This window comes from Chelmon rostratus, chromosome 6 (assembly GCF_017976325.1).
Source record: "Chelmon rostratus isolate fCheRos1 chromosome 6, fCheRos1.pri, whole genome shotgun sequence".
Lineage (NCBI taxonomy): Eukaryota > Metazoa > Chordata > Actinopteri > Chaetodontiformes > Chaetodontidae > Chelmon > Chelmon rostratus.
Genome location: NC_055663.1, coordinates 9,782,354 through 9,803,607, shown reverse-complemented (window position 1 = coordinate 9,803,607; position 21,254 = coordinate 9,782,354). Strand labels below are relative to the sequence as shown.

Sequence of the window (21,254 nt, the reverse complement as noted above, 5' to 3'; positions counted from 1 at the left end):
AGTTTTAGTTGTGAATCTACACAGAGTTTTATGCATTTGGCCCCAGAACTATAATAAACTGTATTGAACTATAAACTATTAATTGATGTGTAAACATGAAATAAAGTAGTCTGTTGTATGTACAGGTCTAAATAATGAGCATTAACTGAATTTACTCTCTAATGTGCAAACTCTGTAACTGTGACACTATTTCTAAACGATGATGTAAGTCTTTAGATAAAACTGGCCCTTGATGCTAGCGTAAGTACACTGCTGAGAAATGTCTGCTGGGGGACGGACGTTGAGAACTTTATTATGTTCAGCGATTCAAATCAGCTGCTGCTGCAGGATATTGTTTCAGATATGGATCGTTTGTGTGTGGCTGTCTGCCCATGATAAAACTACAGAACAACAGAGTGTCTAGTGTGTGTGAGTGTGAGTGTGTACAATACAGAAATGCAGACGTCTTGTAGAGACCCCTCCTACATCTCTCTGACATGACACTGAACTGGCTGTGTCTGGTTGCAGGGGTGGAACAATCATTTGCTTGTGGCCTGTGAGTGTGTATTGGAGTGTGTGTGCTGTGTGGTCAGCAGAGTGTGGAAGTTCCTCTGGTCAATGTTGATAATGCTCACACTATAGCTCAAACATGAGGCACACACACACACACACATAGCGTGCACACTGCTCGTGTGGGTGGGAATTTGTTTCAACAGTCACGTGTGGAGCCAGTGGGTGTGACAACATCATATTTCAGTAATGATGTGACGCTGCAAACACCCATACACTGAAGAGTTCTGCATGGAACCACAAGACGGTTCTTTGAGCTCCTACCAGAGCAGAAAACACTATCTCTCTATAAAGAAGCTTTTGTTGTGAATGAACTCTCTGGAAACATGCAGTATCATATAATAATTAAGCACCCTTAATTCTCACTTCTGTTCTGCCTTTTCTTCCTGTCTGTGCTGCTGTCACTTAGATCCAGAGGGAGAGGGATGTGTTCTACCCTGTCCCGCCCTGCCCTGAACCCAACACAGGAACAACATGTACAGGTAAGACCCACAACTGTCAAACTCTTAATCCACCGGGATGAAAAGAGAGCAAGAGGAAAACATGCTTTGAAACACCCCAGAGCTACACCTGTTTGTCAAGTGATAGTTGTCTCAGTGTGTGTGGGAAGTCACAGATGTGAAGCCGCTTCATCTTTTTGTAATGTTTTAAATGACTGAATGAATTAATGTAAAAGAATGTCAACTAAAAACAGGCCATGCTATGACCCTGGCAGCTGTTGTGGGGAAAAATGAAGCATATTTGTGTGCAGAAGGTAATAGATTGAATTAGTCATTCATGTGCATGTGCTGAATATGTAATCAGCCGACATTATAATATTATATTTAGTGGATGTCAAATACAACAGACCAACAGGCTCAATCCAGAGTATGTCCCTCTATCTGTGTCCAGTATCAGAACTAAACTGCATTAAATCCAAGTGATTCATTTGGATCGTCCACAGTGACAATCCTCTTTCCAGTCTAATGTGATTACATTGAGTCCAGAGAAATGGCAGGTAAAGATTTGCTGAATTACATTACGTAGAATCAGGAGGGAATGGAGATGGATGGTCTCAACCTGTCCAGTCACACAGAAGCAGAAGCAGAAGCAGTATAGTGATGACATTAAAGCTGCGCGAGATCACATGAAATGTGTACGAGTTTACCACGTCAGTGTCTGTCACAGAAAAACACTAAATTAAATGCTAAATTAATTCCATCATCTCCTAAATGTGATGCTTCTCATAGTCTTCCCACTTTGCAACTCCGTATTTTAAAAAGTGCTATATGGAAAAAGCTCTTTGGAAGCAAAGAAGGGTCCTGTGAGTTTGTAATAAAGTTTTGCAGCTGTAGAAACATCTTGTGCATGTGTGAAAACGTTTTGGGCACGCAGGTATAATTTGCACATGTACTAAAAGTTTCTGTAGCTGTAGGAATATTTTTTGGATGTGGAATTAAAATTTATGGAGGAATGTTTTGAACAGTGAGGTTTCACAGAGTCGGAGAGGCGGACACACAGATTTCCTGTCTGTGTACGTGACACTGAAGTATACAAGCTACAGGTTACAAGCACGAATTTTAACCCTGTTTTTACGCCTGAGCTAACAAGCCAATCAGCACGTTGCCCACTGACTAGTCAATCATCATTGCCCCACTGACCGTCCAATCAGAGGAAGCCAAGCTGTCCAATCAGGGGCAAAACTTTCTAGCGAGTTCATTCTGGAGTATGATGGAGTCAACGTGGGGAGCTTTTGTCCCCTAATTGGACAGTTTGACTTCCTCAGCCTCTGCACTAAACTTACAGTGTGTCACTGGATTATTGTTGTGTCATATTTTTACCTGGTCACTCACCACAGTTAAAATCCTCATCGCAGTTAGAACGATATTAGGTAATAAACTGAGCCCATCAACTTTAGTGGTTTTATGGTATACTAGGTTTATTATTTAGCTGTGCAGTTGTAATGATGTTAGTATCACAGCAGTGAAGTAACCATGTAACAGATGTAATTATGTTCAGCAGGCCTGCTGACTGTCTCACATGCACACTCAGGCTGGTTCTCTGCGGTTTGGGTGGTATGAGGTCAACTTCCTGTCTCGGTGGATTGCAACCAGTGCTGCAATATCCCGTTCAGACATGGCACCACAAATTCTGCTGAAGTACAAGATGTCATATTCTTAACTCAGCAAGCGAAAAAAAATTATGCCCTTCCCTTAATCACTGACCCAGGTGTTTTTGTCTCTGTCTCCTCTTCCCACTTCTCCCTCCTCCTCTTTTTCTTTCCAGACGTCCATCCAGACAGAGAGGAGCGTGTGTCCATGTGTTTGTTGCACACAGACAAAGACGGTCTGAAAGTCAGTAATGAGCTGGATGACAGTGTCTTTAAAAAGGTAAGAAACCTCCTAAGACACACACACACACACACACACACACACACACACACACGTCCATGTCCATTTGTTTGCTCCTGGTAAAGAGCTCGCAGTCATCTTTCCATCAGCTCATAGTCTCTGGTGGTACTGTACATAAACCCTGGTGTCAGATGGGTTTTACGTCAGCACTGCAGCTGACATTTAGAACGTACTCTGTTTATGTCGGGGTCAGAAATAACAGTGCCGCTGCAGCTTTCTGCCTTTGCACTTTTCTAAAATTAACCAGATGGGAAAACCTCTGGTGAAATGTTACGCAACAGACTGGGAAACACTTTCCCCTCTGCAGCTTGGCAGGAACCAGAGGAAAACCAGTTGACTGGCTGTTCCACACAACTGCATGGACCCGGGCCGTCTTTTGTGATCCACTTTTTATTTTTCAATGCTGGAGGTTAGATTGAATATGACAGCAAATCATCTGCCTTTGCATACAGTTCATCTGTAATACTGGACATGCATCAATTCAACAGTGTGTTGAAGTGTACAAGCATGGGGCTCTTGTTAGTGTATATATATTAATAAAGTATAATGTCCTTCTAAATATGAAACATTTCACATACTTAATGTACATTTGTGAAAACCAGACAACACTTTATTATGTACATATGCAGAAATATCAAATTCTTGGACTGAAATAACACCATGAACACAGCAGAGTGTTAAAAAATCTGTCAGTTCACAAAGAAGAACTTACTTCATGGTCAATAATATTACTTAATTTGAACATTTGTCATTAATATCTCTGGTGCAGACAGTGTCCATTTTGATGTAAGTAAGACTATAATTAGTTGCATGATATTTGCGCATACATGTCTCTAAAATTACTCTATTTTGAGAGAAAAAAAACATTGTTCCAGTTGTGGCGATGTAACAGTTGTGCTGGTTTTCCCATGAAACCGGCATCCCCGGTGCTCCATCACAAGCATAACGACTGCTCTCTGTAGGAAGCTTGATTAACTACAAGCATCGACTCCTAGAGGATTACTGGTACCTGTGAATGTGAATAGTCACATGGAGTCATTGTGTTTCTATAATAGGTATTGTGTTTTCGCTACTGAGCTTTACTACCATCTACTGGATTTTAAGATGAATGGCATTTATCCCACTAAGACCATATGCACAAAGTTAACAAAAGTGAAAAATAATTTGTGTATCTGCACCGTGATTCTGATCCGCTCCAAAATTTAATGGGTTGGCCGATGCTGCTTTCTGCCACCCAGTTTCATGAAAATCAGATCTGTAGTTTTTTCGTAGTCCTTCTGACAAACAGACAAACAAGCCAAACTGAAAACATGACCTCTATTGCTGAGGCAAATGTGCAAATGAAACATCAGTAATAAATGCCAAACTGCCTTATTACTTAATTAAACTTTCTCCAGTGCTTTGAACACGGTGTCGATGTATTTCCCTTCGCACTGCTGGGTCGAGCTGTACAGAGTTCCAGAGAGATGATGTCTAATAATGAGACAATCCCCTGGGAAATCTGAAGTTGAACGGGAGGCCTCCAACTTAACATGAAAATGTTTTGTTGGCTGTCAGACCTAAAAGTCCAGGTCTCCTCTGAGATCTGGTAGCATACGTTACTGAGTCATTTCTTAGAAGTGAACCAGTAAGTAAAAGAGGAATACCAGCTACAGTTGCATCACATGTGATGCACATGTGCAACTCCAGACCTAAAGCACTTCTGGGCAGTCCTTCATTATATGTAAATGACTTCCCACTAAACTCGGAATAACAAGGATGATGTGTGGCACCAGAGAATGCAGATAAACCACATTTTCCTGACACTAGATCAAGCATTAATAGTTGTAATAATAGTGATGTTGAACATTTTTACATTCACAAGAGCTCCTACACAGTCGCGTAAAGTTTCTGACACATTTTGCTATTACTGAGAAGCATTTTGTCTAATGGCACCACAAAGGCCAAGGAGGCTCAGAGTGCGATCAGTGCAGCTCAGTGTGACTCAGCTGTTCTGGAAGAGGCCTTTTCCACTGAGTTTTCCCATAATCCCGCACCTCCAGAGACGCCATGTGGCCAGGCTAAACTTGGCTGCTGTTTCGCCCAAAACCTTGTCTTACAGGATCCTTTGAAATCACATTCATATCTGACTCCAATGCTCAACTTCTGAAGCAAATTATGGGATTTGGACAACAATAAGAGGTATTGTCAGGGTGGGAGTGTTTGACTGTAAGTGTTCCTGTGGAGTACTTGACTTCTATGGAAACCAAATGTCCCCACAGGGGTAGAAAGATCAGAAAAATGCGGAAGAGGCTTTTTCTGAGCTCCACTCCCATACGGGGCTAGATTAGGATGAGGGTTTTGGTTTTTGTTGAAACTAACTAAATTTGTAGCAAGTATTTTGAGTAGTTGGGAAATATAATAATATGAGCATGAGAGTGTGTTTCCCAGTGACTTCAGGATGTGTCCTGCTGACTCACAACTTGTTTCTTCAAGTTTCATTGAGAAGAAATGACTTTTACTTTTCACCGACATTAGAGCCTTCATTGCTAAAAACACATCTCTCATGTCTTCTTTTGTTTTCTAGCCTCTAGATCCTCCGCCCTGCGTTGGACACAGGGAGAGAGGGGTTCGTGTCTCCTGGTCTTCCATAGATGATGCGTCGAGTCCCAGTGAGGGGGCTTTGTCAGTGGGCACGTCTGAAGCGGTGGCCCCTCAGAGCTCCAGACTGTCCTGGAAGTCAGAGACAGAGGACAGAGGTAAAGCACACACTTCCTGTATGATTTCTAACAGAAGCCCTTCTTGTTTCTCAAAAGAAATCGAGGAATTGATTTAGATTTCATTTCAATATCAGAACATATTAGTATGTTGGGTTTCTCCACATTTTCCAGTTTTCTTTTTGCTTATGAAATTAAGTATAGTTATATAAGTTCATTCTGAGCTGTCCTCGCAACAAGAGGTCCCAGTTCTCTGCAAACATCAGTCTGACAGCAGGAGACAGAAAAATGTTAATGACTGTAAATATCAAATCCAATATGAAGTTATACATCTTGGTATTTCAGTGAATGCATAAAACCTCCCATAGTTTAAACTAAAACAAAACCAAGGAGTTGATTGTTGATTGTGTAAAAAAGCAGGCGAAGATGAACACATCAGTCTACATCAGTGGAGCTGAGGTGAAGCTGAGGTGCAGCAGGTGAACCTGTCATGGATGTCACACATCTCCACCCTGGTCAAAAAAGCTCAGAGACGACTATTTCTAAAGGACATTTAAGAAGGATTAATTTCATCCTCCACACTCCAACATAAATAATAGTTTATTTCTGTGGCTTATTATTAATTCAGCCATTTTTGTTTCGTGAGTTGCACAAAGGGGCTGCAGGAGAGACATAAATAAACCTTAAATGAGATTCATATGAGCTCTTACAGTTTTATTGTTACTAATATCTCGTATTTATGCTCCTGTAATACAGATTATAACGTTTTATTTCTTTCCCATTTTATCTTTATATTTCTATGCTTGTAACATTTGGAGCGTAGCAACACTGAATCTGCAACTTTTGAAAATTGTTTATAATTTGTTCTGTTGTAACAGATACTCTGGATTTTGATTCATGGTATTTGCACTTTGTATGTACTTCATTCTGTGCACATATAGTTTTTCCACTAAGGTATACATGTTACATGTATACCTTAAGCTGTACATTTTTATAAATTTTAATTTCAGGACAACCTCAAAATGCATTCATCCCCCAATCAGTTCATCTAAAAAGGAAAGGTGATGTGGGGGCCTTGCTAGTCTAGGGGTTAAGGTGCTGACCATGAATAGCAACATCCGAATTTTACATCCGACGTTTGTTTTGCACGTCGCTCCCAATTTCACCCCTAACTTCATTTCCTGTCACCTCTCCGCTGTCACTGTGTAATAGAGGTGCACATGCCCCAAAAATCAAGTCACGATGAGTAATAGTTTTGTGTTTTTGTTCTGAATCCCAGGAGGAGGAGAGACAGAAGGGGGAGGAGAGGAGGAAGAGAAAAAAGACCAGCTCCCAGAAAACCCCGTCTCCTCTGCCATCTTGCGAGCCTCCATTCGTTCCTTGTCTCCGTTTCGTCGTCACAGCTGGGAGCCGGGCAGGAACAACGCCGCGGCAGATAGTGACATCACGCAGCGCAGGTACTGGGTTTCTAGGTTAATGTAGTCCTCATGACACTTCAAATCTAGAGCACCTCATAGGACTGGTTCGTCTGCAAAGCACCATTTAGTCCCAGAGAGGCAGAGGGTGAGGGGAACCCCACAGCTATCTGAACAGCTGTGGCTCTTTCATCTTTTTGTATGTGGATCCGTCATCATAATACAATATCTTACGTGAGACTTCATCCAACATGTATTTTGGTAGGAACAGACTTTTCCTGTGTTTGTCCTGTTAAGGACTAGTTTCCATTGGTTGTAGCAGAGTCAGCTCTTCTTCACACACACAGGACATTACACACTTACATTACTGCCAGCTCCTCTTCTGTATGAAACACTCACATCATGATGTGCTGAGGCCTTCGTGCCTGTGTTGTTTATCAGACCAGAGCACCAGCCATCTGTTTGCCATCAGCCAGCTGAGCTCTCCTCCAAGGTCTCCTCTGAGCTCTACTTTATGTGTGTGTGCGTTTGCGTGCGTGTGTGCCATAACTGAAATACGCCTCTCTCCCTTATGAATATGCATTTGAAGAAGGAGATATTCTACAACCCAGATTCCCAAAAAGTAGAGATGCTGTGTAAAACATAAATAAAAACAGAAAGCACTTCTTTGCAGATTAACTGTGGTCACTGCCAACGTGTTCCTGAGCCCATGTAGTAACATCCTTTATACAATCATGTGACCTACAAAGTGGTGAACCTCACTCCATTCTTGCTTGTGAGTGACTGAGTCTTTCCAGGATGCTCCTTTCATACCCAATCATGATACTATCACCTGTTACCAATCAACCTGTTTACCTGTGGAATGATCCAAACAGGTGTTTTTGGAGCGTTTCACTTCTTTCCCAGTCTTTTGTTGCTCCTGACCCTACTTGTTTGAAACGTGTTGCTGCATCAAATTCAGAATAAAAAAATCAATGAAGCTGATGAGGTCAAACATTAAATATATTGCCTTTGTTCTGTTTTCAGTAGAGTATATGTTAAATAGGATAAGCAAGGGATCACATTATGTTAGACACATCCATTAACTCTGTAGAAATTCTCCACATAGTGCCTTTAGGATTCTTTTGTTCAAGTCTTTCCACTAACAGTTCATCTGTCTCTTCTTTCAGCTCATTGAAGAGCCTGTCAGGAGAGGCGAAGAGAGCCAAGCCCCCCCTCCACAGGCGAAGGTACACCTTTCATCCATCACCTGCTTCACATGCACATCCCCTTTGTGACTTTATATGTACACACTCTTCCTCTTTTTACTGCCTTTATACTTTGTGTTTAGGCCAACGGGCGGGTCATAGAAGACACTGATATGTCAGTGAGTCACTGTGCAGGCCTTTCCACACCAGACAGCCAGTAATTCAGCTCTGAAGTCAAGGAGTTCTTTCAGGCCCACATTAGTCACTAATGACCAGAGCAGTTCAGACACGTGATGGAAACACTGTCTAAAAGACAAGAATGTAGAAATGTTCTGATGGCATTCTTAGACCTTCAGTGTGTATAAAGACAAGTGTGTCCTGAAAAACAAACAGACAGGATGTAGTTACAAGCTCTCAAAGCATAATCAGAATATCATTGTTCTCTGTCAGAGCAGTCACATCAGGTGTTTGCGTGTAGATTAGCGTTCTTGTCTTTTGTGACTGGAGTGCAGTGATTCAGTGGTCTTTCCAGCCTCGGCCTGCTCAGCCTGACAGTCTAGACACACACACACACACACACACACTCCCAGTGCCATGCATGGTATCCAATGGAAAAGTCATTCGTGGAATAAAAGAAGTAGATCCACACCATCTGGTAGAACAGAGTGAGGGTGGAGATGGAAAAATCCTCTTTGATTCAGTCGAATATGGTGCAGTGATATGTGTCAGGTCCAGTTCATCAACTCGTCAGCAGCTGGAGACCAACATCTTCTCCCACTGATTAGAGCATTACGTTACTACACTGAGAATTAAGGAGAGGAAGGAGCTTTTATCCTGACACTAAGACAAACACCCTCCAGCTTTGCATAGCAACTGGGGTCAGAGTCAGTTTATGTGTACACATTCGAGGAATTCACCTCCAGTTTTGTGTTGCTTTCAATTTTGCACACTGTTCCAAGAACAGTTTTCAGGAAGATAGAAATGGACAGACAGCTAAAAACATGGGCAAGAAAGGTGAGCAAAGATAAGGGAATATTTAACTATAAGTTACATACAAGTAGGAGAAAAAAAGTGATAAATATGTTCAGTTGAAAGTGTTTTTGTAAATTGTAAACAGGAATGCAGTGCACAGAGGGCTCGAATAAATATTGTATTAAAAATGTAATTTGTAACTCTTTATACATGAAGCATTACATGATAATGGTTTGTAATGTAAATATATAATTTCTAAGTTTGCAGGTTGTGTTCAAGGTGTGATGGGTCTGCAGTGATGCCGGTGTATAAGTCCTGAATGTAGAGCAGGTTAGCACCTGTGATTTTCTCTGCGGCCCTGACAGTCTGTTGTAGTCTGTTCCTTCCCTGTTTGGACAGGAAGAGACAACAACATCCATCACCGTCTCTATAAACCAGACAGATGGATGAACAGAGAACAGATTTGATTATTGCAGTGTAGAACTGGATCAGCAGCTCCTGAGGCGGGTTGAACTTGCTGGCGCAGGAAGTACATCCACTGCTGGGCCTTTTTGATGATTGTGTCTGTGTTTGTCACCCACTCTGTCCTCAAACCAGCAGATATAAGATGTCACATTGTCATTGAACCCTGGTCTGTAGCTGCCGCCTCAAAAACAGTCCAATCAGTGCAGTCAAAGCAGGCCTGTCCGTCCAGCTTTGCCTGGTCACAGAGGTAGGATCTCCTCTCATGCTCAGCAGATTTTAGCTTCCTCCTGCAGGTTGGGAGAAGACAGAGAGCGATCAGAGAGTCTCACAGTTGCGGGGGGGGGGGGGGGGGGGGGGGGGCAGAGCGATAGATGTCCTTTAATATGGTGTAGAAGTGTTCCAGTGTCTTATCCCTGGTGGGACGCTCACTGTGCTGTCTGTAATCTGCCTGTTTGTGGCTGAGGTTTGACCCAAAGAGCAATGAGGGAGAAGAGCAACTTTGGATGTTTGTGCTCCACGTTTGTCACCTGGTCAGCCAGTTGTTGTAGGACGTCACTAACACGGAGCCTGTGGCACCTTAACATAGACCAGAATAAATGAGGAAACCTCCCCTGGTGTCTAAAACCATTAATGGTTCAGGGAAAAGTCTCTAAGTGAGGACTGCGTGTAAGTACATCCCGCCTGCCCTCATTTTTTCCTGATACGCTGTCTGCTCGGAGGAGTTGGAAGCCCTGCACATGTAGTGTTTTATCTGGTCACCAAACCGCACCTGCAGACCTGGAAAAGTCTGTGTTTGCTCTGTTGAGAAGCAGCAGTTGATCCATTTTCTGGGCCAAAGAGCGGACATCCACCAGATGCCTTGACGGGGTCGCAGCTTCCAATCCTCGCTGTCGCGTTTTAACCAGCGTCGACATCTGCAAATCCCATAGAGAGCTGCTGCTCCTCCAACTAGAGTCTCCCAAAACTTTCCAGTTGTGTGAAAAGCAGTGACAAAGTCTGACAGGTGAATTTTTGAATGGAATTTCGTGGCCAACTCCTGTCATCAGCACAGAGACACTGGAGTGTGTTTGTTCAGTGTGTTGAGCGTCTGAGGATAGAGGGTGCCATAGCCCTGTATCCTAGTAGTTTAGACACATGTCTGTCACCATAATACCGTCATCATTAATCCATCTCCTCTGTCTCATTCTACATTTAAAACATCTAATCATCTCTCTCTCCCACATCTCTCTCTCTTTTCCATGTATTGTCCTCCATCATCCATCCGTCATCCCCCTGTCTGTCCATTTCTTCAGTATGAGTTGGTGTCCATCCAACTTGCGTCATCCTGATCAGGAGCAAATAGACAACAGAAGGTAATCAGTATAGGACAATAAAGATGATGTGATTTAATTCTAGCTGCATTTCTGAAGGTTTCTCCCAGAGGAATGTTTAAATTCAGAGTCAAAACATACTGAGATCTTTAACTATGATGTAAAAGCCCACTATGAAATGTAGAACAGTCATTTTGCACAGTATAACAACATGACGGCATACAGTTACATGTTTGTGTTGTCTCCTTGCACTCAGCTACAGTCTGGAGGGTCTGGAGGTGGAGAAGGGAGCGGTCCAGGTTCAGTGTCCCAGCTTCAGTGATCAGAGGGAGAGGACTGCAGGGAGGAGTTTACGCCTGGAGAGCCAGGAGAGGGGCTCCCTGGTCTCCCTCACTGAGGAGGAGCAGGAAGGAGATGGTAGCAGCATCGACAGCCAGGTGTGTGTGTGTGTGTGTGTGTGTGTGTGTGTGTGTGTGTGTGTGTGTGTGTGTGTGTGTGTGTGTGTGTGTGTGTGTGTGTGTGTGTGTGTGTGTGTGTGTGTGTGTCGCTCATAATATCAGTAATATGATTTTCCCCTCATGTGTTTTTTAGACATCACATCAGGTCCTGTCAGTGACCAGCAGCTGTCCTGCCATGTTCAATCACCAAACCCTCACTAAATCCATCTCCATGGTTACCATCAGTCACCGTGATGTAGATGGTGAGTCTCTTCTTGTCCTTCAGGTTTTCTTTCCTCATCTTTCACGTCATCCTCTTGCTCTTTTGCCCTCCTGTACTTCTGAACTTAGATGTTTTTTTTTTTTTACTGTCCTGTTAATCCTGCTACACCCCATCGATACCCTTTAGCGAGAGGATTTCCTCGATCAAAGCGACGAATCAGCTTCTCCCTCAGTATCTCTCCGCTCCTCCCCAAAAATAGACGCTTCTTTTCTATTGGCTCTTCCTCCAGTGATGAGGAGGAGGAGGGAGGGAGTAAGTATGATGACTGTACCTGTAATGCTGTGTTTCCTCTGTCAGCGTGCTGTCCTGTAACACTGCCCGACAAAGCAACAAGTGCTCACTAAAATGTGTTCACCTCCTCCTGGACCTGCAGAATCAGATCGATAGTGAGGAAACTTCCTGGCTAATTTGTCCTGGAAGCCGTCAGTTTTTTACAGCTCAACTATGAGTTTGGACATTCAATTTTCAAAATCACAAAACACCAGAACAACTTCAGCAGAAGGTCAACCACAACTGCTCAGTACTCCCAACCAACCCCACCCCTCAAAAACCCCCAAACACCCACATGATGCCGGAGTCAAGTTATGCGTTGTGGGTTACTCTGAGGTCCACTTGCACTTCTCATGGCATTACATTTGGTGAGGACTCGCTTCTGACTGCTCAAAGTTTTGATTTGAGACATTGGTCTCCTGTCAGACCTGCATGAAAACTGGACCCTCTCATACATTTAAATGGATCCAGTTGTTGACAGAGCAGGGGGCCAGCACAGGGGGCTCTGACAAAAACGACGCTCTTTTGCTCACCAAAAACTTTACGTCAGGCTCAAATTTTGCCACAATGCAAACTGATGTTATCCAGCAAGGTGCTGTGCTGGCCAGTTGTGAAATCCTGTCCCACAGTATTCTAAACCTCTGTGCAGAGTTTCGGTGTCTGATAACCCTTCTAACTCATGGATCTGTACGTCATACTGGACTTGAACAGCATGCAGCCCCCTGTGTTGTTTTAACACAGGACTGACTTCAGTCTGAATCCCCACTAAAGAAGCTGCTTTTGTGCGGCTCAAACTTTTGGACATGAAAGTTCATTCTTGACCTGCGAAACAGTACTTTGACAAAAAAAATCTTACCTCAAGGTTCACTTACTAGCTTTCAACTACATATTGTGGTCTTCACTCAATATTAAAACATAAAATAAATAACAATATACCATTAATAAGAAATGTACACAGGATATGAAATGACTGGACGACATGACGTGTGAGTATGCTGACCTTCTGGTCAGGTTGCCTGATCTTTGTCTGCTCAGCATAAAGAAGCCTGGTTTTAATCAGATCGTCTGAGGTTTTTCTCTGTATTTTTGTATCTGCTCTTTGTAGTTATAATGGTTGCATCGAAAGGTCCTGTGGTCTTGTACGAGTGCTCGCTTTTTTGATTACTGGTGATATCTTTGAGCCCACATGTCTTCCCCCCGGCCTTCTTTGTGTTAACCTCCTAATTACTGTATTAGCAGTGTATTTTGAAACTTGAACTACTTGACCAGATCTCACTCAGTAAATTTGGCTTTGAACACTGTTTTTGCAGGTATTAAAATAAACAGTATTGCCATGCAGAGTAGCACCTGATCAGATGATGTCTGTCCTGTTTGCTTCCTGTAGGGATGAGCTCGTTCTCCAGTAACTCTGGGCCACTGGAATACAGGTAAGAATGAGTCTTTTTGTAGAAGATGTTTAAAAGTTAAACACACTCTCACAGCTGAAGACCAGAATATTCCAGAACAGATGTTGACATGGGCTGTGATTCGGTGCATAGTACCATAATTCTGCTGAGATTGTATTTTTAATGCAGTAACACCATTTACAAATTACAAGAGCAGACTTTCCACTCCTCTCTGCTATGCTTATCAAAGCAGAGTGGCTTATAATTGTGGTTTGTGTTTGTCAGTATTTCAGAGGAGGAGCCGGGCCCTCTGCAGAGCGGCACTGAAGGAAAAGGAGGACCCAAGATCAGTCGGACGTTCAGCTACCTCCGCAGCAAGATGAGCAAGAAAGGCAAGGTGAGAACACCTGCAGCAAGCTACAGCCGTGCACATGCCAGTGCTGCTGTACGCCCGTGCCTGTGTAAATGTCACACTTAACCTGCAAGGACACCTGCAGCACAAAGAAAAGATCACAAAGAGGCCCTCAGGATGTGATGTAGACGCATTTCAGTGAGGCTTCTCTTTTATAGCATACTTTGACTGATAGTTTAAGCATGTTAGGAGTCTCCGTGACAGGCTGTCAGTACAATTTATTGAGATTGAGATCATTTAGGTAATTTGTGTGTATATATATATATATATATATATATATATATATATAGTGTTAGTGTGTCTGTGTGCCTGTTTTGTCATTGCCATAGTAACTCGAGCAGTGTTAGTGTGCTAGATGCACAGAGAACACTGCAGTGTGTGTCTGTGCATGTACAGGAAATAAGGATGAGATCATTGTGTGTGTTTGTGTGTGTGTGTGTATATATATATATATAACTGTAGCTTATTCTCATAGACAGTGAATGTGACATTTGTCTATATTTTCTAAAGAAGAGGTGTTCTGGTTAAAGCAGTGACATAGTTTGTTGATTTATTTCTATCACATAAGAGGCTGTTCTGGTGACAGCGACATACAGTCAAGCCAAGCCACATTTATTTACACAGCCCAAAATCCCATGTTTGTGTCCGGGGGGTGGGGGGGGGGTGGGGGGTTGAAATCTGTCAGGAGTAGGACTTGTCTGTCCCCTTAGCCTTGCTTCTGATCAGGAAAAACTCTCTGACCATAACGATCACTGTCATCACACATAGGATTTAACCAGGTACAGCTGGTCATTCAGAGACCGGAGCTGAAGATGAGACACACCACTGTGTGACATAGTGACCTACATTTGGGGAAAATAAATGGACCAGATCAGATGATCACTTGTATTTGTAGGTTATGAAATGTCCTGCAGCTGTACTACAGCTAATGCTAGCTAGACAGCGGACATCCAAGATGAAGCTAGCTTTGTGTTTAGATGTAACAGACTACACGTCATCATGATAATCAGTGTGAGTGTGATTAGTAAGACCACCATGCTACTTGCTGCATTAAGCCGGATGAATTTCACACACATTGATGTAATCGGCCATGCGACAGCATCAGCTGCTCATAATAGGAAGTCTAAACAGCTCTGTGGTTTACTTCTTTCTCAATGTGACCACAATCAGAATATGCCATTTATGTTATTGCCTGCATTTACATGCACTGAGTCTTACTGTATCACTGTGCTACGTGTGTCATTTCAGGTAAAAGGGCATCAGTTCACACCTGATAATAACTGATTACTGTCAGTGACATTAGTCTTCACACCTACATTGTGTCATAACTCTGTGACAAACCAAGGTTTCAATGGAAACCAAAACTAGGGCAAAAGTAATGGTGCTCCAGAGCTCACCTGCTTTGACTCGAACTGATCAACCAACTGAGACTGACTGAAAAGGATGACATCACCAAATCTGTCCAATCAGAAAGCCTCCTATCAGTCCATGTGACCTCATGTGTACACCTCTTGGTTTGTTTGTAAAGAGTCACAAAGCAGACATCATTTTGGAGCAATTCAACAGAACTACAAATGTAAATGTGGTGAGCAACATGTCAAAATGCAGAAAAGATAGACTGAATTTAGATCTCTGCAGAGTATTTACTGATGACGGATGACGTGAATGCCAGTGGAGCCGCTGTCTTGTCAAGCAACATGTTCATCCTCTTGTTCTGACAGACAGTGGCAGCATAATGCCGCAGCTGTGTGTACAGCACACATCGTCATGTGATCATACGGAACTAATGGCATGCTTAAGTGTTTTGCTCTGAATCCAAATAGAACTGATCCCAGGTCCTGGATGTGTACTCCTACTCAGCACATGAAAAATAGAACAGAAACTCAACCAAACCGAAGTGAAACTAAATATTCAAATACATTAATGCGACGAGAATATTTGCAAAGTTGAAACATCCAAAACGTTAAAAACGAATTTGAACATTAGAACAACCACTTAAAAAGTGAACACTGAAGAGGAGTGTTTTATAAACATCATAATAATTCTACATGTAATGATGCATCATGAAATATGATTCTTTTTGTCATCCAACATAAGCTGAAATGTGAAGATGAAGAATTCTGCAAAACGCAGACAGTGAAAGAGGAACTCAGTGCTCTGTGTGTGTGTGTGTGTGTGTGTGTGTGCATGCATGTGTGTTTGTGCATGCGTGTGTACAGATCTTAGTTAGCTCACTTCCTGATTTGAAAGCAGACAGAGACAGAAGGCAGCAGCTTGAACACAATGACTGAATCAGAAAGACGACAACAGGATGCTCAGAAAGAGAAAGAGCTTCAGACAGACAGGATTCACACTGAGGATTAGAAGGAGGGAGTCAGACAGAAGGAGAGATAGAAGGAGAGACAGTCACAGTGTCGTGAGACAGACAGGAGAGAGAAGGAGACGGGAGGACAGTGACAGTCATGCTGAGTAAGAGGTTCAGTCGCTCTGTGAGGTGGAGAGGAGAAGCCACATCGGATGAGGTAAGAAGATGTTGGTGTATGTGTGTGCGTGTTTGTGCATGTGTGTGCGTGTGAGTGCGTGCGTGTGTGTGTGTGTGAAAATGGCAACAGTAGTACTGTGACTCTTAAAGAGAGCAGTTTAAATGCTGCACACTTTTACACCTTCTCTCAGCTGAAGCTTCATCACACATCATCATGTCACTCATTAAAAAGTCCACGGCTGTAAGTTTATCTGCAGCTTGTGAGTTTCAGCCGTGGACGTGACAGGATGTGAACTGCCTGCAAACGCTGCTCACAGATAGCTTCAGTTGTTCCGTGTCAAATCACATACAGGGTTTTGATTACATTTGAGAATTTTTTCACACTGCGTGTATCTGCTGTTTAACAAAACCTAAATTATGTAAGCTATTGTCACTCAATGTTGAGAATCACTTAGTCTGAATTTTGTTGTTTTCACACGCTGACAGAACGTCTCAAACAGGAAGCCATTTCTAGGGTAAATTAACTTCAGAGGTGTAACTCCTAGAGCTATGACAGTTGGTCGGGGGGCAGACAAAACGGTGTACACCCTACAAATGATAACTCACAATAAGCTTAACGTTTAATAAAACACACCGTGAAGATTAATGCTGTACGACAAACAGCAATAGAAAACAGTGACGCTGCATTGGGTAGTCGGGAGAATAAGCCATTTTGGTATCTCAGAACAGAGGACTTGTAGTGAAGCAGGCCGAGCACCGTGTGTGTGATTGTCTCTTTCAAGCAGTCAGACGCAGTCAGTCCCCACAGTTCTGATGATGAGGTGTGGAGGGACGCTTTGAGACGGAGATGGACGTGAAATTTTCCTGAATGAATCATCAGCACAAAAGATCGACTGTGTTATGCTAAATATCTGCATCTTTGATCAAAAGGTCAAGCACAATAAGAACGTTCAATTGCCCAGATTCAAAGTCATTAGCATTAGTTCATTAATCGATTAATAATAATCTGGGACTATGAATTACTTAGCGAGTAAAGATGAAACCTCCTCTTCAGCATTTTAAGCACAATGAGTGCATTATCTTTGTTTTGTACAATTGTGTGCAAAAGTTTGGGCACCTTAAGGGATTTTAGCTCGGATAACTTTTCCCAAGGTCTCAGACCGTAATCAGCTTGATAGTGCTACGGCTTTTCGCAACCATCATTCAGAAAGGTCAGGGGATGCAAATTTCAAAGCAGCAGCCGCAGACTCCTCTAAGCAGCTGCCTAGCAGTTTGAAAAGTAAAATAAATGATGCCCCCAATGCAGGAGAGGGCTGAAAGAAGACACCAGGTGACTGTTTCCTCAGTTTGTAATGTGATGAAGAAGTGGCAGTTAACAGGAAGAGTAGAGGTCAAGTTGGGGTCGTGAATAACAAGAAAACTTTCAGAGAGAACTGCAGGTTGAACTGTGAGAAAGGCAAATCAACCCCCCACCCCTCCGCTTAACAACCTTCAGGAACATTTAGCAGACTGTGTAGCGGTGGTGCACTGTTCTACTGTGCAGCAGCACTTAGACAAACATGACCTTCATGGAAGAATGATTAGAAGGAAACCTTTTCCTGTGTCCTCACCACAATATTCAGCGTTAGAAGTTTATAAAGGAACGTACAAGTAAGATGCATTCTGGAAGTAAGTCCACATTATAGTTTAAATAGAACTTTTTAGCCACAATAAGCAAATGTATAGTATGTCTAGAAAGAGGGTGCAGAATTTCATGAAAAGAAGACCTCTCCAACTGTGAAGCACAGGGGTGGATCGATCATGCTTTGGGCTTGCGTTGCAGCCATTGCATGGGGAACAGTTCACTGGTAGAGTGAAGAGTGGATTCAATTAAATACCAGCAACTCATCTTTACTTCATGCAGTTTGGAAATCAGGTCATCTTTCACTCACTTCGCAGTAACAGAAGTGTTGACACTGTAAATGACCAAGAAAAGCACATTTTTGTATGAGCTTTGTTTGTACAAGACAATGCTCATCACAGCGTTCACCACAACCAAACCTTCCATCTGATTTCCTGCTGGGTTAAAGGTGTGATCTCTGAACACGCACGCACGCACGCATGCACGCACGCAACCACACACACACACACACACACACACACACACGCACACACACAGAGAAACAGTATCTATGGTCCCTGTATTACTCTAGTAACGCAGTCTACTCCAGTCACATGGATTGGTTTTTGTTGTAGCTTTGAGCTTGTTGTGTATTTATGTGGTGTTCTTGATTTAGTCAGCGTCTAATAAAAAAACTTTAATAGAACAAGCTTTTTTGACATGGTCGAGGGGGCACTGAAGACAGAAACGTCTCAAGAAATGGAGAAGAAGGAGGAAGTGACATGATGAATGCGTCATAAATTCAGCCCATGAATACAACAGAGTAATGGAATGCTGTCACTATTGATAACGAGTACTGACCTTCACAATGGACATATTGACCACAATGGAAAGTGAAGGACGCTGTGAAAATACACAACATGCTGTCCTCAGGATTAATATCCATCTTGCCTCAGTGTGTAGGAGGCAGTAATCCAGCTGTGGAAGTCTGCTTTATGACAGTTTGCAGGATGTAGCGTCAACATGAGGAAAAAGCACCTTGAATTGAAATCGTTTGATCCACAACAGGGTATTTTAACGACCTCAGCATTTCCTGAATATTCACTCTGTTGCTGATCTGCATCTCTCTTCCTTTGCTTCCAGGAGAAAGAGAAGGAGAAGAGGGGAGAGAGGGAACGAGAGAGTAAAGAGAGAGAAAAGAAGAGTGCCAATGGTCATCTCTTCATCCCCGTCGGCCTGCCCTCCTCCACAGCCTGTCAGCACTGCACCAAACTTCTGCACAACAAAGACACATTCCTCTGCAACAGTAAGACTCGCTCACATGTCTTTTTCTTTTCTCCTTCCTTCCTTCCTCTTTTTATTCCTCCTCCTCCTCTGTGGCCATCTCTTCCTCTTGTAGCCTTTTCCTTTATTAGTTTCACTGATGTAATTTCTCGTCAACTCTTAGTTTCTCACAATAGAAATGAAGTTTGTGGTTGAGTTTCATTGTGTGAGTTATCACTGATGTGGAATACAACAGGCTGTCGGTGTGTAGCATGAGATCATCATTACACAGTAATGACAGTAACAGTCATTAAGTTCCTGAGTCTTTTCAACACACTGCGAGGGTGTCTCCAGGCAGAAACCTGTACATTCACTGTCTCTGTGTGGATACAGGAAGGTGTGTGTGTGCGTGCGCATGTGCGCCTGTGTGCGCCTGTGTGTGTGTTTGTGTGTGTGTGTGTGTGTGTATGTGCCTGTTTTGTCATTGCCATAGTAACTAGAGCAGTGTTAGTGTGCTAGATGCACAGAGAACACTGCAGTGTGTGTCTGTCTGTGCGTGTACAGGAAGTAAGGATGAGATCATTGTGTGTGTGTGTGTATATATATATATATATATATAACTGTAGCTTATTCTCATAGACAGTGAATGTGACATTACAGTATTTGTATGTATTGACTCTATAATACACACCTATGTTACTTGAGAATACTCCAACACTTGTTTCTAATGACCATCGTGTGTTTGCAGACTGTGGCGTCTATGTCCATAAGTGCTGCAGAGAGAGTCTGTCTGTCTGTACAAAGAGCAAAACAAAGGTAGGTCTGACACACCCCGGGCTGTTAATTCTGCTTTTAGTTTTTTTAATAGTAACTTTGAATTGCTCACTGTATACTGTATATCACTGTATTGCTCACTGTATACTGTATATCACTGTATTGATCACTGTATACTGTATATCACTGTATATATTTAGAACCTCACCGTGACCAGTACTGCATCTCGGTCAGAAACCAAAAGAAACATGTCCGATACTTCAAGTTTTGCCTTTCACCTCATGATGTCCTGTGTTTGTTTGCAGCAGCAGTCACTGGTGCCAGAATCTGTTCCTGGCTCAGCTGCTAACATGAGGAGTAAATGTAAGAACACACACAAACTAGCAAACTCTTGTTGAACATGTTAAGCAACAAGACAAAGAGTCAAGAGGCCCCACATGTTACTCTGATGATGCACCTTCCTCTTGAACTGACTGAGCAGCCGACAACATGAAACTATTGGATTAAAAGACTTTTCTTAACAGGACAGACATGGATTCATATTAGAGAGTCTGTTTTGGCACACACTCTGTGTGGTGTCGGACTGTTGGAGTAACCAGCCAAAAAGACAGCTACAAGGGCTTGTAGAGACTCTTAATATAGCATATATAATTAATGTTTTTTCTCAAATGCATATTGTGTTGTTTAACAGGATATCACTTTCAGTGTAATGTTTACACTGCCACCTCCTACCACTTATTGTTTTTGTACAAATAGTCTTGGTAGCCTTAAACATGACATACTGTAAATGCTCCTTAAAACCTAGTGCAGTGACAAAAGTCTCCATTTTCAATGAGAGAGGAAGGGTTAAACAATCATTTAGATGTATAAGTGAGGAGTCAGAGAAGAAGAAATCGGTCACAGCATTGTGCTGATAAAGATGTCTCAGCCTCAGTGGACACACTTGATTATAAACCTACATTTATATCCTAATAAACAAGGCATGGACGTCTACTGCTGGTATGCGAAGTCCTAAATGTGCACTTTGATGTTTCTATCCAGCTATATCTTCAACATCATCTGTATCCTCTACATCCTCCTCATCGTCACGGGAACGCTGGTCCACGGCAACCACCCCTGATGACCAGCTTCCTGTGGTGTTTCCACGGAAACACCCTAGCATCTTCAACCCACACAGCAACCTGTCCAAGAGCATCTCCACCAGCAACATAGCAGGGTGAGAAACCTGATACACACACACACACACACACACACACACACACACACACACACACACACAGAGCACAGACTGACCAGAAACCAGAACTACCAGCTCCAACCCTATTTTTATACAAAAAGTAATTTTATTTGATTTTAGTAAAATA

At 42.6% G+C, this 21,254-nt stretch overlaps 1 protein-coding gene across 1 annotated transcript in view; it reads left to right on the top strand.

The window, feature by feature from the left end:
* LOC121607681 (A-kinase anchor protein 13-like) overlaps nucleotides 1-21,254 on the top strand; it is a 61,629-nt gene that overhangs the window by 24,504 nt on the left and 15,871 nt on the right. Inside the window, exons 6-19 of the mRNA XM_041938620.1 lie at nucleotides 959-1,031; nucleotides 2,815-2,918; nucleotides 5,506-5,677; nucleotides 6,915-7,092; nucleotides 8,220-8,279; nucleotides 10,967-11,026; nucleotides 11,241-11,421; nucleotides 11,576-11,684; nucleotides 13,359-13,401; nucleotides 13,645-13,756; nucleotides 18,997-19,159; nucleotides 19,865-19,932; nucleotides 20,196-20,253; nucleotides 20,932-21,106. Of these exons, the coding sequence (XP_041794554.1) occupies nucleotides 959-1,031; nucleotides 2,815-2,918; nucleotides 5,506-5,677; nucleotides 6,915-7,092; nucleotides 8,220-8,279; nucleotides 10,967-11,026; nucleotides 11,241-11,421; nucleotides 11,576-11,684; nucleotides 13,359-13,401; nucleotides 13,645-13,756; nucleotides 18,997-19,159; nucleotides 19,865-19,932; nucleotides 20,196-20,253; nucleotides 20,932-21,106 (1,556 nt within the window). The remainder of the gene's footprint in view (nucleotides 1-958; nucleotides 1,032-2,814; nucleotides 2,919-5,505; nucleotides 5,678-6,914; nucleotides 7,093-8,219; nucleotides 8,280-10,966; nucleotides 11,027-11,240; nucleotides 11,422-11,575; nucleotides 11,685-13,358; nucleotides 13,402-13,644; nucleotides 13,757-18,996; nucleotides 19,160-19,864; nucleotides 19,933-20,195; nucleotides 20,254-20,931; nucleotides 21,107-21,254) is intronic.